This window comes from Galleria mellonella, unplaced genomic scaffold, assembly GCF_026898425.1.
Source record: "Galleria mellonella isolate WM207_F2 unplaced genomic scaffold, CSIRO_AGI_GalMel_v1 utg99, whole genome shotgun sequence".
Classification (NCBI taxonomy): Eukaryota; Metazoa; Arthropoda; class Insecta; order Lepidoptera; family Pyralidae; genus Galleria; species Galleria mellonella.
Genome location: NW_026442184.1, coordinates 3,125,592 through 3,140,123, shown reverse-complemented (window position 1 = coordinate 3,140,123; position 14,532 = coordinate 3,125,592). Strand labels below are relative to the sequence as shown.

General features: G+C 36.3%; 1 protein-coding gene across 2 annotated transcripts in view; it reads right to left on the bottom strand.

The window, feature by feature from the left end:
* Positions 1–232: 232 nt before the first annotated feature.
* The window catches only part of LOC113521210 (zinc finger protein 774), an 86,153-nt gene continuing 71,853 nt past the window's right edge, over positions 233–14,532 (bottom strand). The window contains exons 2-3 of one of the 2 annotated variants that reach the window (XM_052902997.1): positions 8,636–9,595; positions 233–8,319 (exon numbers count right to left, since the gene is read on the bottom strand). In XM_052902997.1, the coding sequence (XP_052758957.1) occupies positions 7,403–8,319; positions 8,636–9,595 (1,877 nt within the window). In that variant the 3' untranslated portion in view covers positions 233–7,402. The remainder of the gene's footprint in view (positions 8,320–8,635; positions 9,596–14,532) is intronic. The other variant, XM_052902999.1, reaches the window with a different exon arrangement.

Sequence of the window (14,532 nt, the reverse complement as noted above, 5' to 3'; positions counted from 1 at the left end):
AGCTTGTTGTATCATTAAAAAAAATATAAAAGAATATAATTACTTTGTATGGGATGAAGAGGTAGGCAAAACACATCACGCATTATGGGAATGACAATTGAACGCGTGGTGCCATGGTTACAGGAAGTCACAGTATATTCCGTGATGTTACTGTTAAATGGTACTATTCATGTATATAGTCGACGGTTACCATTTTCCATCATTCGGGCCGTTAGGTTATTTTCATTTCAAGTCGTGAAAAATATGCTCCATTAACGGGTATATAAAAATAAAACTGCATTGTATTGCTTCAGTTGGACTAAAAAGTGTTTATTTGATAAAATACAACGAGCTTACTTTTTACAACATTTTACTTCTATTAATGACAAAAAAAAAAAACAAACAAAACCCTTAATACAATATAATATACATAAATACGATGGTATCAACTTCAAACGTATTATACGTAACGTAACTAACATAAATGCAAGTCTAGGCAAGATCGTTATAAGACAATTAAAATATAATAGCTTAATAAAGACAAAAAATAATAATATAATTAAAAAATATTCAAACTTTAAAATTACACCAAGAAAGTTTAATGCAAAAATTCTCTATAGATCACACGTACACTTTTGACCTAACCAAAGTCGAATTTTGTATTTAATACTGATATTATTCATTTTGGAAGAACTAGAAAATATATTTACAATTTTTTATAATGCCAACATTTTAATTTGTCGCCTGAATTACTGTGACCATATCGCAACCAACTGTTTCTTTTTTTTTATCGTGAAAATTAAAAATGGAAAAAAGCAAATCTGTTCTCAACGGCAAATGTTGTGTGTAAAAAGTTAGATCTTGTATTCTGGGATTGTCTAAAATGAATTTATATAGGTAATCTCTTCATTGTAGGTCCGTAAGAAAATACACTCTATTGTAACATGAGGACTGGAGCTAGTGAGATCATTTGGGCCTTTCGCGAAGACGAAATAATCTGAGCCTCTACTTAAATCATAGAAGGCTATTGTAAAACAATATGACTTTTTTAATCTGAAAGGAAAATATAATTTTTTACTACTAGCTGTATTTTGCGGGTCTTTCCGCGTAAATTAAGGTGAAATATTCAATGTATTAATCTTAGATATTATCTACTCATATACATATTCGTGTATATATATATATATATATATATATATAAAGATCAAGTATTGTTAATTTTGTTTTAGTTCGCACATTGATATTAGATGGCGTTACTTTCTAAAGCACACTATTAATTAATTACCTTGAAGTCAGGTAATTAAATTTTGAATTTAAATAACAGATGAATGTTAAAATGTAATAGTCAGTCAGTACTGTAACACTATTTTTCTTTACTTTATACTCATTCCTTCGTGTGTGGTATTTCATTTCGCTGATGGCGATCATTTGTTGTATTTAAATTTTCTACAATATTTTTTTATATAAAAAAAGAGAACCATTAGTCTAGACAAAAGATTATCTATATTTAGTACAGAAAACAAATATGGATATATTAAGTTCTCAATAGCTCCAGGTGATAACTCTGTAGAAACCTAACAACATTGTAAATCCAGTCTATTGTTGTATATTACAATAAATATGTACAATTAATAATATAACAGCACCCATTCTAATGAAAGCAAAATGTCGTTAGGCGCGCCGCCTGTCACGCTTCTTTATAAAGAAAAGTGAATCGTGTATAATATAATATCACCGCTTTATTGTTTAACCTATTGTATATATTGTATAATCTGTATATCTATTGTACTATCTGGTATATGTAGATTTGTTTATTGTATTGCTTCAAATAAGTATTATAGCAAAAATAAGCTAAACAGGCGACGCGTCACTATCGACTTAAAAACGTTTCACCCAATAAAATCTGCAAAAAACTCAATCCAGACTACAAGATCGTTAATCTAATATGTATTTATCTTTTATAAAAAATTCAACAACACTTATTTTATTGTGGAACTGTATTCAACAAGTCTCTATTGTAATAAAAAATTAATTATTTTAAACATTAAATGTTACTGACAGCGGTCGGCGAGTGGCAGTGTAGTACACAATGTTGTATCTAATTAGAAAAAAAAAACACATAGGCCATTTTGTGTTGGCTACCAATTATTTTTTGATATCTACATTAACAACTATATTGATTAAATAAAAATAATAATAATAAATTATTAGAACATTCCGCCGAAACTCAAGTGTATTGCACTGACGTCGCTCTAGCGACCATAGTATGTTTTTTCCACATAAAATCACATGAACTGTACAAATAAAGGGCATATGACAATATCAACGGCGAAAAGTAAACAATAAGCTCAAATTATAGAACGTCGTAACACTAAAACTATACGAAACATGGAAGACGTTTAAATAATTCGTAGCCAACGTTCTATCAACTAAATTTTTATACTACAAACCCTTTAATCAAGGATCCTTTTTATATACGAGTATATTGAAAAGAAAATTGCTTTTATTGTTTTACAATGCGATCATGAAGGAAATATATATATTTAGAACAAACGATTTATATTCCAATGTAACGGTGAATCGACACATTTTGAATTATCTGAAATGATTTCACGTAAAAGTCAAATCAAGAATTTATTTACAGTTTCCTTGATATTGAAGATGGAAATGCGAAAAATGAAAATTGAAACGCCAGGGGGTCTACCATGAAACGTACTTCCGAAGTTTCGAGCCTAAATTTTGTGAGTACGATGAAGCATGTTCATATCGAAATTAGAATTGTAAACAGATTGACGTTTCGTTTGTCATAAACATGTAACAATAAGTATCAGCCACAGACAATACGAGCGAGCGAAATTATCCATTTTGGTCGCATTTATAGCGATATTAATATTATTATTATTTCGGCTCCGAAATTTCGAATCTATTTTCATGGTAGGAAGACACATAATAATGTATGTAAATTTTAAGCGATCATCAATTATTACCTTATTGTATCTAAATTTTATACTGTTGAGATCACAATAAATGCATTATTCAAAAAATTACTGAACGAATGAACGAAGTGAACGAACGACGTTTTATTTAAATTAACCGACTATTTCTAAGACGTTTCGCCACCGATCCGGACAGTGGTGCAGTTAAACTCTCACTGCCCGGCTAGGTATATTGTATTTAATACAATTGACATTCAATTACATGTAATCAGTAATTATTATTACGTTATATGCAAAGTATACTTCCACGATGCAATCTTATTCTCTCCTTTTATATCCTTAACAACATAAACACTTACTGCATATAAAAATAAGTAGGTAAACAGCTATAAAGGGTAGCACTCGGATATATTATGATGAAATATAATTATACTTTGCTTGTAGGCATATTAATAATGCGTCTCTGTTGATATAACAAATATCAATCATCTCATTTCATCTATAATTATTACAAGAAAATATGACTCGTAATAAAGAGGCAGACCTGGAGGCATCGACAAAGAATAGTATTTTTTAAAATGTTGCCTATGTTCTTTCAATAAAGTTTTCTTTAGATTTTCATTAAATTTCAATGTTGCCTACATTGTATCTGCAGAACAATGTTCAAATTATGAAAATGCTATCATTTGTCTGATGAGTGACATTAGAAATATTTAAAATAAATACACATTCGTATATGAAAATTTGTTCTAAATTTATAAATTGTGACATAAATCGAGTGTACCATAGACATATTTATTTCACATCTGCCTCTTACACTATAGAATAAAACAGAAAAACTAATACATGAATTCAAAAATATAAAACTATAATAGATTACAAATTTTAAAGGCTAGGAACATGTTAAAAACTTAATGTATTTAAAGGAAACTCTTGACGTAAAGAAAATCATAATTGATGATAGACGAACGTTCAGAATGATTCAGAATTGGACGGTACGCTCAGAATGATTAATAGAGTGAAGACTACGCTCATCCAATCCGCAGGGGCCACAAGATATGTCCAATATCATACTTAATTGGTATAGAACAAGACTGGGGTATATTTACTTAACAAATAGTTGCATAAGAAAAGCAAAACCGTGCTCTCAAATAAGTATTTTACAATAACCTCTCGTACATAAAGTATGCTAATAGTGTAACTATAATGAATGTAATAGATACATACACAAATATTTGAGCAAAACTTAACAAAATGAGCAATTTGAACAGAACAGCGTGGGCGAGGAGTTTTTTTTTAAAATTGTTTTTAGAAATTAACGTGATACATCTAAAGATCTGGAAATGAGATTCATACTGCCATACATATATGTATTTTTTCCCGCATGTTTTTCATTCAATCAAAATAATTTATTGTAACACAGTCTGAAAACATTCCCAATGATATGTATTTACAATAACCACGTTAGAAAATAACCATGGTGCAAAATGTTACGTATATATAGCATGACCTGTTCAGTTGTCGTTCAATATCTTTTTTTGGGCAAAGAAAATTGATCATTTATATGTGCTTTGCAACATGGCGCAGACCTGAAATGCTATAACTTATCTATTTTGATTTGACACATAAGTTATGCAAAATTGATTTAGGTAAATATATCAATTTCCCACAACTTAAAACTTATAGAAAATCTGTTTTTCAATATACTTAGGTACTTAGCACGTTGCAACTGCAATAGGTACGATACTAACGTTAAGACTATTTCACAATTATACGTTTTTAATAATATTGTTTGTAATAAATGTATAAAATATCATCTGTAATCTCTGTATACTTAATCACCTTTGTTTATATTTAAAAATTAAATCCATTTGTATCGGTATAAAAATCTAATAAGTATAAATCTGAGGTTATTTCATGGCTATGGCACTGTGCTATGTTTGTATTCAAACTTTGTACTAGAGCACGCCGCGCCGCGCCCGTCCCTCTCGAATAAATAATATATCTATATCTCATGTACTGTATAAAAATACTTATTAGCTATTATTGTTTAAGGCTGTCTGTATGTATTGTGTGTATAAACTATAGTAGAAACGGAAACTTATCGTTACTGCTTGTGGCTGGGGGCGGGGGCGGCGCGCGCACCTCGGAGGATCACACGTTGTGAACATTGTGGAACACTTTAGTCACTGAAGATAACTGGCTAATACTCCTCGATAATGGTGTTTTTCATTTGTAAACCTCCAAAAGTTTGATAGGAAAAGCAACCGGTAAACAAAACTGCGCCCGAACGCGACGCCGCGGTGAAGCGGCCAGTTTCACCAGTAGCCAACTGGCTGCCGGGCGAAACTGGCTCGTTTATAATTTTCGTAACAGTCCAATGCATAATTCGTCATAAAAATAACACACAAAATCCACTAAACTTAATATTGCATTATTCACTTCCAGAAGTGATAAATTAATGGTACCCAATGTATTATGTGACTCCCACAAATTCAAATATTATTACATCTATCAGTTTTAATACATAACAGTTCTTATTATGCGGTAGGAAAACGAAACCATCACAATATCGTAAAATAAGCTATATATATGTCGTCTATAGATACAAACAGAGATGATAAAAACGTTAAAAAGCCTGATGAAATATTCTGACACTGTTTCACAGTTTATAGTCTGCTCGACTCCATTGTATTGCGTTATTTAAATCAAATTGTACCAGAAACGATATATTTGATACATCCGTCTCTGTTTACGCTTACACTATATAAGTTTCGACGTGTTTAAAATAATTCCATATAGTTTCTATGTCTACATTATGCACTGTATTAGATACTTATCGTGTGGACGCGAAATAATCCAGGACGCACAACTCAGAGTCAGAGTATTTCAACAACGCTACAAAATTCATATAATATCTTTAATTTCCCTAACGTCTAAATGTATTTCGCGATGAATGATCGAATTGCTTTGTAATTCGAGAGTCGATAAATCTAAGCTAAAATTAGAAACAATATTATTCTGGCATATCCTCCTTTCCTGGATCAAACTACGGCAAAGCACTTGGCGACATCACACGCGTTACATTTATATTAAGGTATAATTCACTACTCTCACTCTTCAAACATTACTTCATCGAATCAGTCAATAAAGAGAAAGCAATGAACCGACACAAAAGAGTCGGTATTTAAAATAAATGCGAAATTTCGATATTTTAGGAACATAAAACGTAATTTTTACGTAGCTGTTTGGCAATTTCGAGTTTTATATAGTCACAAAAGCAAATTTCGTTTCAAAAGAAAATTCGAATAATTTTTTATTCAATCACTCCTCCAAAAGGATTCTCAATCACGTTTCGTCACAACATACGAAGTTTAACGCTAAGTGAGCGAAATAGACATCTAACCTACCTAGCTATCACAGTCCTTTCTCAGTCTGACCCTTTCCTTTTAAATGCATCTCAAATTGTCACGTAATCGTTGATAAAACTGGTAACAACCTAAACTAGGCCAACTATAATAGAAAATGGTAGAAAAAATTTAAAAATCACTACACTATTTGGCACCTATAGTGTTACAGAGACATCTCGGTATCTCGATTATTATTATAGTTCACGTAAATGCGTTCATGTAACGGAACACCTTGTTAAGTACTAAAAAAAATATGTATTTAGATGGCAAAAGGTAACCTACGTTTTTGGTTTGCTTTCTTGCTTCTGTTCTCTGATGTATTACTCTCCGAAAATTTCTCTAAATTTGGACCTAAAGTTACCGTGTAAATTCTTACATTACCATATTACTTTAAAGATATTTTGAGCATCATGAATTCATCTAATCTCCCCCCATCTGCCAGATTATATCCCTTAACACTCGTAAATAAAATTAACTTAATATAATATATCTACAAAATATGTATATTTATTACAAATAGGCACAACACTGTACCGGAAACATTCATCGCGAAATATTGCAATTATGGTAAAAGATCAATTCTTACTTTTAGTTTTCAACGTAGAGCTTTAAATTCTAATCTCTGGTTCGATCTGCTTACATTTTAATGATTTCGACCGTACTCGTGTCAAGAAGAATCACCGAGAAACCTAACTCTTACGTGGTAACTTAATATTACGGGGCAAAAAACGCTATCTGAATTCGCTCTTCAACGGTAACACTATTAATGATGAACTTTTAAACTGTACATTCGCGACAGACTTTCGGTAGAGTATAAACAATGTCGTTATTTACAGATCGAAGCTTGTTTTACAGCGATCCGAACAATAATTTGCATTACAAAGCTCGCAATGCGAGTCGTATACTGGTTTAAGGCCGGACTGTACTTCTAATACAGGGCACCCTTCGATACCCTATCGTCTCGACAGGATAAAAGGTGGACCGAAGAATTTAATTGTACAGTCGGTCGGCAACGTACAAGTCGTGGTGTGACGGCGCGTGTGTGGGCGCGGGGTGCCATCGAGGCGGAGGCGCGGGTCACTGAGCCGGCAGGCACGGCACCGGCGCGCCTGGCCCCACCGCTGGTTTGAACTCTGTCGGACCACTTGTCGCCGGGAATTGCTGAAAAGGCGCGTAGCACTGTGGAAAGTAGAGCTCTGGCTTCACTACTGCCGCCGCTGGGGGTAGGGGCCGAGGCGTTTTCGCGGCATCAGCTCGTCTTGCTTTAGCTGCGTGCGGATTCATATGGTTGTCGATGTGCTTCTTAACCTCAGGTTCGGTTGCGAACCGCCGCCGGCAATTTGACATCGGACAGCAGAAAGGCCGGTCACCTTGATGTGTCCGTGTGTGTTGATCTAAGATCGCTTTCTGCCTAAAATCTTTGCCGCATTGCGTGCATTTGTAAGGTTTCTCACCAGTATGAATACGAAGATGCTGATTAAGGATAGTCCGTTGTCGGAAAAATCGGGGACAGTAAACGCAACCGTATGGCTTTTCATTCGTATGAATGCGTAGATGTTGCGTTAGATGGGATTGTTGTCGAAAACGCTTGCCGCACTCTGGACAAGGATAAGGCCGGGATTCTATATGAATGCAACCATGTTGAAGAAGCGTTGACTTTTGTTTAAATTCTTTTTGGCAAATAGGGCAACGGACGTATAAAGGCATCGCGCGACCACCGAGTACATCAGGCAGTTTACCACCTTTTAAGTACTGTAAAGAGAGACCAGAGCCAAAGACAGTATGATTGAGACCTTTAGTGTCTTTGAAGTAAGCAGGATATTGGGCTGTGTCGCCGGGCGAGAAACACGATCCACGTTGGTCTCCGTTCTGTCCATCCGTGTCACCGTACGTTGACTGCACCTCCTCTTTGTTTTCGTCAGCCGGAAATGGCACGTCCTGGGGCCACAGGGTAGGCGTTGTCCCGTTCTTGAATATCAGATGCGGTGAAACGTCTGCAAAAACGGAATAGATTGGTCAATCACATATTTTGGTCATCCGATTCAGGAATACCGACGAGTGGGTTAATCAAACTGAGGACGGTTACGGGAGCGTCCGGCGATCGGTTCCGCGTCTCGCGAGCGCCCTCTGTTTTACAGGCGACGAGGGGACCGAGAATTTGTTTGAAAGGAAGGCCAATGGATGCGAGACCGAATCGAACGTGTAGGGAGCGGCGGGAATCGCAAGCGACGTCGGCAGTGACCGAGGTTGTCAGTGCGGGCGGCGCGCGCGGGGATCGGGGATAGGTATATATGTGTGAATAGCGCTCGCCTTGGTGTGTGCGGACGTGCTGGTTCAGGATGGCCTTCTGGCGGAAATGTTTGCCGCACTCGCCGCACGTATATGGCTTCTCACCGGAATGGATGCGTAGGTGCTGGTTGAGGATGGCTCGCTGCCGGAACGAACGCGGGCAGTAGACGCACGCGTATGGCTTCTCGTTCGCGTGGATGCGGAGATGTTGCGTCAGGTGTGACTGCTGGCGAAACCGCTTGCCGCATTCTGGACACCCGTATGGTCTGGAATCCGTGTGGATCCGTTCATGCTGCAGTAATGTGGATTTCTGTTTGAAGTCTTTGCCACAAGTCAAGCATTTGAAAAGCCGCAACTCTGAGTTCGGATTATGTTTTCGTGGTTTCGGGGGCTCAGGCTGGACAATGTCCGGTAAGTGACGGAGTTCAGGAGCTCCATACTGATCAATTGGGCCTTCCAGTGATAGGACGCCGTTCTGTTTTAAGTAATGTAACGGGAAACCACCAGTCCCAAGCATGTGACTAGTCGGTCTAGTTTCTTTGAAGTATGGTGTTGCGTATTGTTGCTGTAAGTCCGGTTGTGGTACAAAGCATGGCGTCCTATCCAAATGATCTTGGGAAGGCGGTTGTGGTTGCGGCTGACTCTGTAGCTGCTGCTCAACTTGCATGTGCTCTGGTGATGTTTGTTGCTGCTGTTGCTGCTGCTGTTGTTGTTGTTGCGGTTGTTGTTGTGCTTGTTGTTGTGCGAGTTGTTGGGCTGCGTCTTCCGCAGCTCCTGTTGGGTCTGGAGGGGGTGGCGCTGGGGGGTATGGAGAGGACGGCGCTGGAGAAGCAAGCTGGGGCTCGGGTTGCGGTGATGGCCCGCCTGGGCTCTGATGCTGCATGGGTTGGTATCCCCCGTCCAGCACGCCTCCACCCCATTGAGTACCAGGCGGAGCGCGCTCGACACCATCTTTGTATAGCACATACGGCGCTGTCGTATCTGAAAATAATATAAAAAAATGTTAATATATTTGTTTATAATAAACTGTTAAATGGAGATGTCTTGAAGGAGATATATGTATGTACTGTACGTACACCTATAAAAAGTTTAGACACATTCTACATCGTGACAGCAGATGGCTAAGTAAATCAGAGTGTGATATGTAAATAGTTCGAACTTGTAGCGTGTTTACGAGGTGGCGTGCCAAGCGCCTTTTATGAAACTTTATGAAACGAATAAACTGTTGGCTCCATATGCGAATGGTGAATGTAATTTATTTTGATGAAATATCGATACTGGTATATCTTGGTATACTGTTTTAAACTCTGCTTTTATTTGTACTTTCTGTATGCATAGATGCAATCAATCAACCAAAAATGCATTATTTGTTACTGGATTAGTATTAGCTTGTATATTTCATGTTAACTAGAAGCTCTACTAGTGGGTAACAGTCCTTTTCAATTGTTTGTGGTATTTATTTACACCTATTCGTAGTAAGTCGATTTGAAGGGTGGGATATGGCGTGAATTTACTGGGTACAGAGGAGTAACACTTGAGTCCTCAGGAATGGCAACGCATGGGGGGGTATCATAGGCGAAACAGTGTACTCTGTTATGCCCATGGTACTGCTCATGTCTATAGGCGACGGTTACCACTTTCCATCAGGTGGGCCGTCAGCTTGTTTGCCATTCTAAGTTGTATAAAAAAAAGTACTAAAATGAACAATACTAATTCTAGTTGCCAGTATTATTTCACTGAAACTTTTATGGAATGAGGCTTTATTTGAATAAACCTGTTTTTATTCTCGAAAAATATTTTTAGTCAAGAAGCATCGTCATGAAAGTGTACTTAAAATAAAAATATAGGATTCGATGGTCAGACCATACCCTGTGAGTAAAATATAGGCAGATAAATCATCTATGTAAAACCCCTTTGGATACCCAAATGGTATTTGTATTATACAATGTATTGTTATAAGTAAATACGCTTATAAAGAATATTGTTTATATATATGTAAACATTATTACCCAATTCGATATCACCTATACAAATTCGTCGCGTGGTCCTGGCATAGAATAGGCCATCCCTTCCTTTCGCGTGCGTGTCGTAAGAGGCGACTAAAGGAACTTAATGGACGAGAAATGGACAGCAACGTCTATTTTAAAACATCATCAGAGCCTAACAGCGATTATCAACCTGCCTTTGAAGCGTGGGAACTATTGCCTCTTATGGGGGAGGCCTATGTTTAGCAATGGATAGCCATTGGCTGATGTGATAATGGTACTAGTTAGATATTTAAATTAATTTCGATCAAGTGTTTTATTTCGATATTATATATTGGATAATTGATATTTGACATATTTAACATAATATATAGATACTATTTTTTTTATGGGTGAAAATGGTAAGGTAACCCCACCCCGCCTGCGCTAACGGGATAGACTGGCGGAGCACCAGTGAAGGGTGATAGATGAGAATGAAAACAGGCCAGTTAGCCCATCATGATGAATTCATCAGGAATTAATCATGATAGTTTTCAGCGGGAACTGCGAGGAAGTCGACCTGGTTGGGTATATTGCTAGCAATGGGATTCTCAGTCTCCATCACTAACAGTCCCTTTCCTCCCCCCCCCAAAGATACTATATTGTAATTGTAAATATTACCCATCTAATATATTAATAGTTTCTAATGATTTCACTTCCACGATATTGTTAAGGCGGGAAAATAATTTCCAGGCTCGTTTAAAAAAGCAAATGTCTGTAGAATTTATTATCATTTCATTTGCTCTCGACTGATGTATAAATATTGTCATTTTTCAAACAGTAAGTAATGGATTAACGCAGATACTTTGCTTTTACGAATGGAAAATTTATCAAAATAATAATATTGAGAACTCATCTACTTTCTATTATTGTAAATTGTATTGCTCCCTGCCGAGGTTTTCCCAAGAGACTACAGCATGGGATTCTTCAAAAGGGGGCTAAAGAGGTTTCTTCAGGGTCGGCGACGCGCGCGTAATATCTCTGGTATTGCAGGCGTTCATAGGCTACGGTAACAACTTACCATCAGGTGGGCCGTATATTTGTTTGCCACCTCAGTGGTATAAAAAAAATATTTTATTTATTTAATTAAAATAACTGTGTACAATGCGAGTACAAAATAATAATTTAAAAAATGTCAAGAACGTCCCTGCCTCTAGTTCCATTTATCCTCTACTTATCTTAATATGTAGAGTTTCTCCAAACAGTGCTTTTGTGTGCGCATAAGAAACATAAGGGTATATAGAAAGGGCGACGGCTGGGACGTGCCCAACTCAGAGTTGTCTAATGCCCACTCTTGTGCATGCATCCTGAAGAAAGCTTCGTAAAGTCATGTCAGAGAGTACATAAAAGTCTTTTTTAAGGAGCTAGGTCCCCCCTGGAAAATAATCTTAAATACGCCAATACTAGGAAGGTCAGGGAGGGTTTGTACAAAAGTCGATTGCTTAGGTATCTCTGTCCCATTCGTGTTTTTACCGTGAAGCAGTTGTGTTTGCATGGCTGTGTTCGTATTTCGGTTTGAAGGGTGGGATATGGCGTGAATTTACTAGGTACAGAGGAATAACACCTGAGTCCTCAGGAATGGCAACGCATGGGGGGTATCATGGGCGAAACATTATACTCTGTTATGTCCATGGTACTGCTCATGTCTATAGTCGACGGTTACCACTTTCCATCAGGTGGGCCGTCAGCTTGTTTGCCATTCTAAGTTGTATAAAAAAAAAAGAGTACAAGTTTAACAAGTGAAAACAAATCTTATGAATCATCATCATATCAGCCTTTAACTGTCCACTGCTGAACATAGGCCTTCTCCATAAAGGAAGTTTTGCCAATAATTATCACGCTTGTCAAGCAGGTCGACAATCGCAGTTAGTCTTTGGTGATGTCTTAAGAAGGACGCTGCTGCCCTTCTTTTGATCATTAAGTTCCCTTAGTCGCCTCTTACGACACGAGAAAGGAGGGGATGGCCTATTCTATGCCGGGACTATATGGCATATGTATTATTACAAATATATAATAATAACATGTCAGTCTAGCGCTTGCTCTTTTCAGTCTTGTTTATAAACTACAAACGCTTAGATCAACATCAAGTCTTTGGTGGTTATAAAAAAAACTTTTTAAACTTAATACGACCCAGCTATTATTAGACTTTGTTATCGGCCAATCATCACGAATAAATATAACACGTGTCGCTCAAATGTTGGATTCTTTTTTACCAGTAATGGGAACTGCGTTGTGCGGTCAACTGTACGCTGCTGATCGGGTTTTGACAGCCACTGTGTGCTGGTATCAGGTATCGTGCAACTGTATACGGAAGGGTTTTATACTGTAGTGAACTTATAACTGGATGTACATCAAAAATAACGTTATTTCGTTGCGGTGTTGGAGAAAGGTTGCGCGTAATCGGGTATACTCGATTTTAGGGTAAAAAGTCCTGGTATTTATGGTAAAGTACTGGTCTATGAAAATACAAAGAGTGCTTTCTCATGTTAAATCTATTTATTTTAGTATTGTTGATTTTAGGTTATTAAATGTCCTATGTTTTAGTGAACTAGGTGTTATTTTGTAGAAGACCATAACATTGGTTAGTCAATTAGAATTATTTTGTTTATTTCCACTACCGTTAGTATGTGTTACACAAATACTAATGGTAGCGGAAATAAACAAAATTAATTTCTGAATTAGGCTCGCGGCTCAGGACCGATCCTTATGGTAGTCTATGAGGGAGGCCTATATAATGCCTGAAATGATGATGATGATGAATCCTTGAATTTGGCTACAATAGAATATTTGCCCAAATATTTTATAAAATCAATGTTAATTCTTTGTCGTCGTCGTTGTGGTCGTTATAAATAAATTATCATGATAGTTAAGAAAGAAGCAGTTGTATTTTCAACCGACTTAAAAAATGGACGTTCTCGATCCGGTTGTATTTTTTTTTTATGTTTTTAAGCCCTGATGGTCCGCATAGAGCACTTTGAGTATCAATAGTTTAAATTGTCTGAATTTTTTGACATCAAATTAATGTAGTAGCACTAAGCCAATATCTAGGTGGACTCCAAGGCGCTTTCCGCTTATAAAGGCAAAAAGTCGGCACACAAAGTTAGGGCGTCTTTGTGAATCTGCATGTTTCCATTTCATTAGCTCCAGAGTATATTAAACCCAAAATCTGTCTAGTACTACATTTTATTCTTCATGGTATTCTAAACATTTTTTTCATATATATATAAAGAGGAAAATTTGCTTTTTTGTATGTTTGTTTGTTTGTAATGGGTAAACTCAAAAACTACTCAACCTACGAGTATCAACCAAAGTTGCCTGAAAGAGATTGCTATTAGTGATTGTTTTCTCAGTGTAATCTTTTCTTGTAATTGTTTGTATTATTATATGTTTTTTTTTAATAAGTCTACTAATGTAATCTTTTAGAGAAACAATAACGAATATCTATCTATTAATTTAAAAAATACTTTTAGCTATAGAAAGCTGCATTATCAGCAAGTAACATAGGCTATATACTAGTTTTATTAAAAAAAATAGTGATCTTGCACTAATAGATAGATAGATAGATAAACAATCTTTACTGTTAAACTTATTATAAATTAATAACTATATTAAAATTACATAAAATAATTAATACAAATTAATTAATGTATGTGATTAATTAACATTTATTAATTGATTATTAATTTTAAATAGTGATCCATGCTTAATAAAATTAATAGTGTTAAATGTGCAAAAAAATATAAATAATCATCATCAACAAAATATCAGCCGTTAATTGTCTACTATAGTTGCCACAATTGGCAAGCGGATTGGCAATCACAGTAAAATTTTGGTGAAGTTTTAAAAGGGGCGCTGCTGCCAATCTCTCGTCCATAAAGTTCCCTTAGTCGTCTC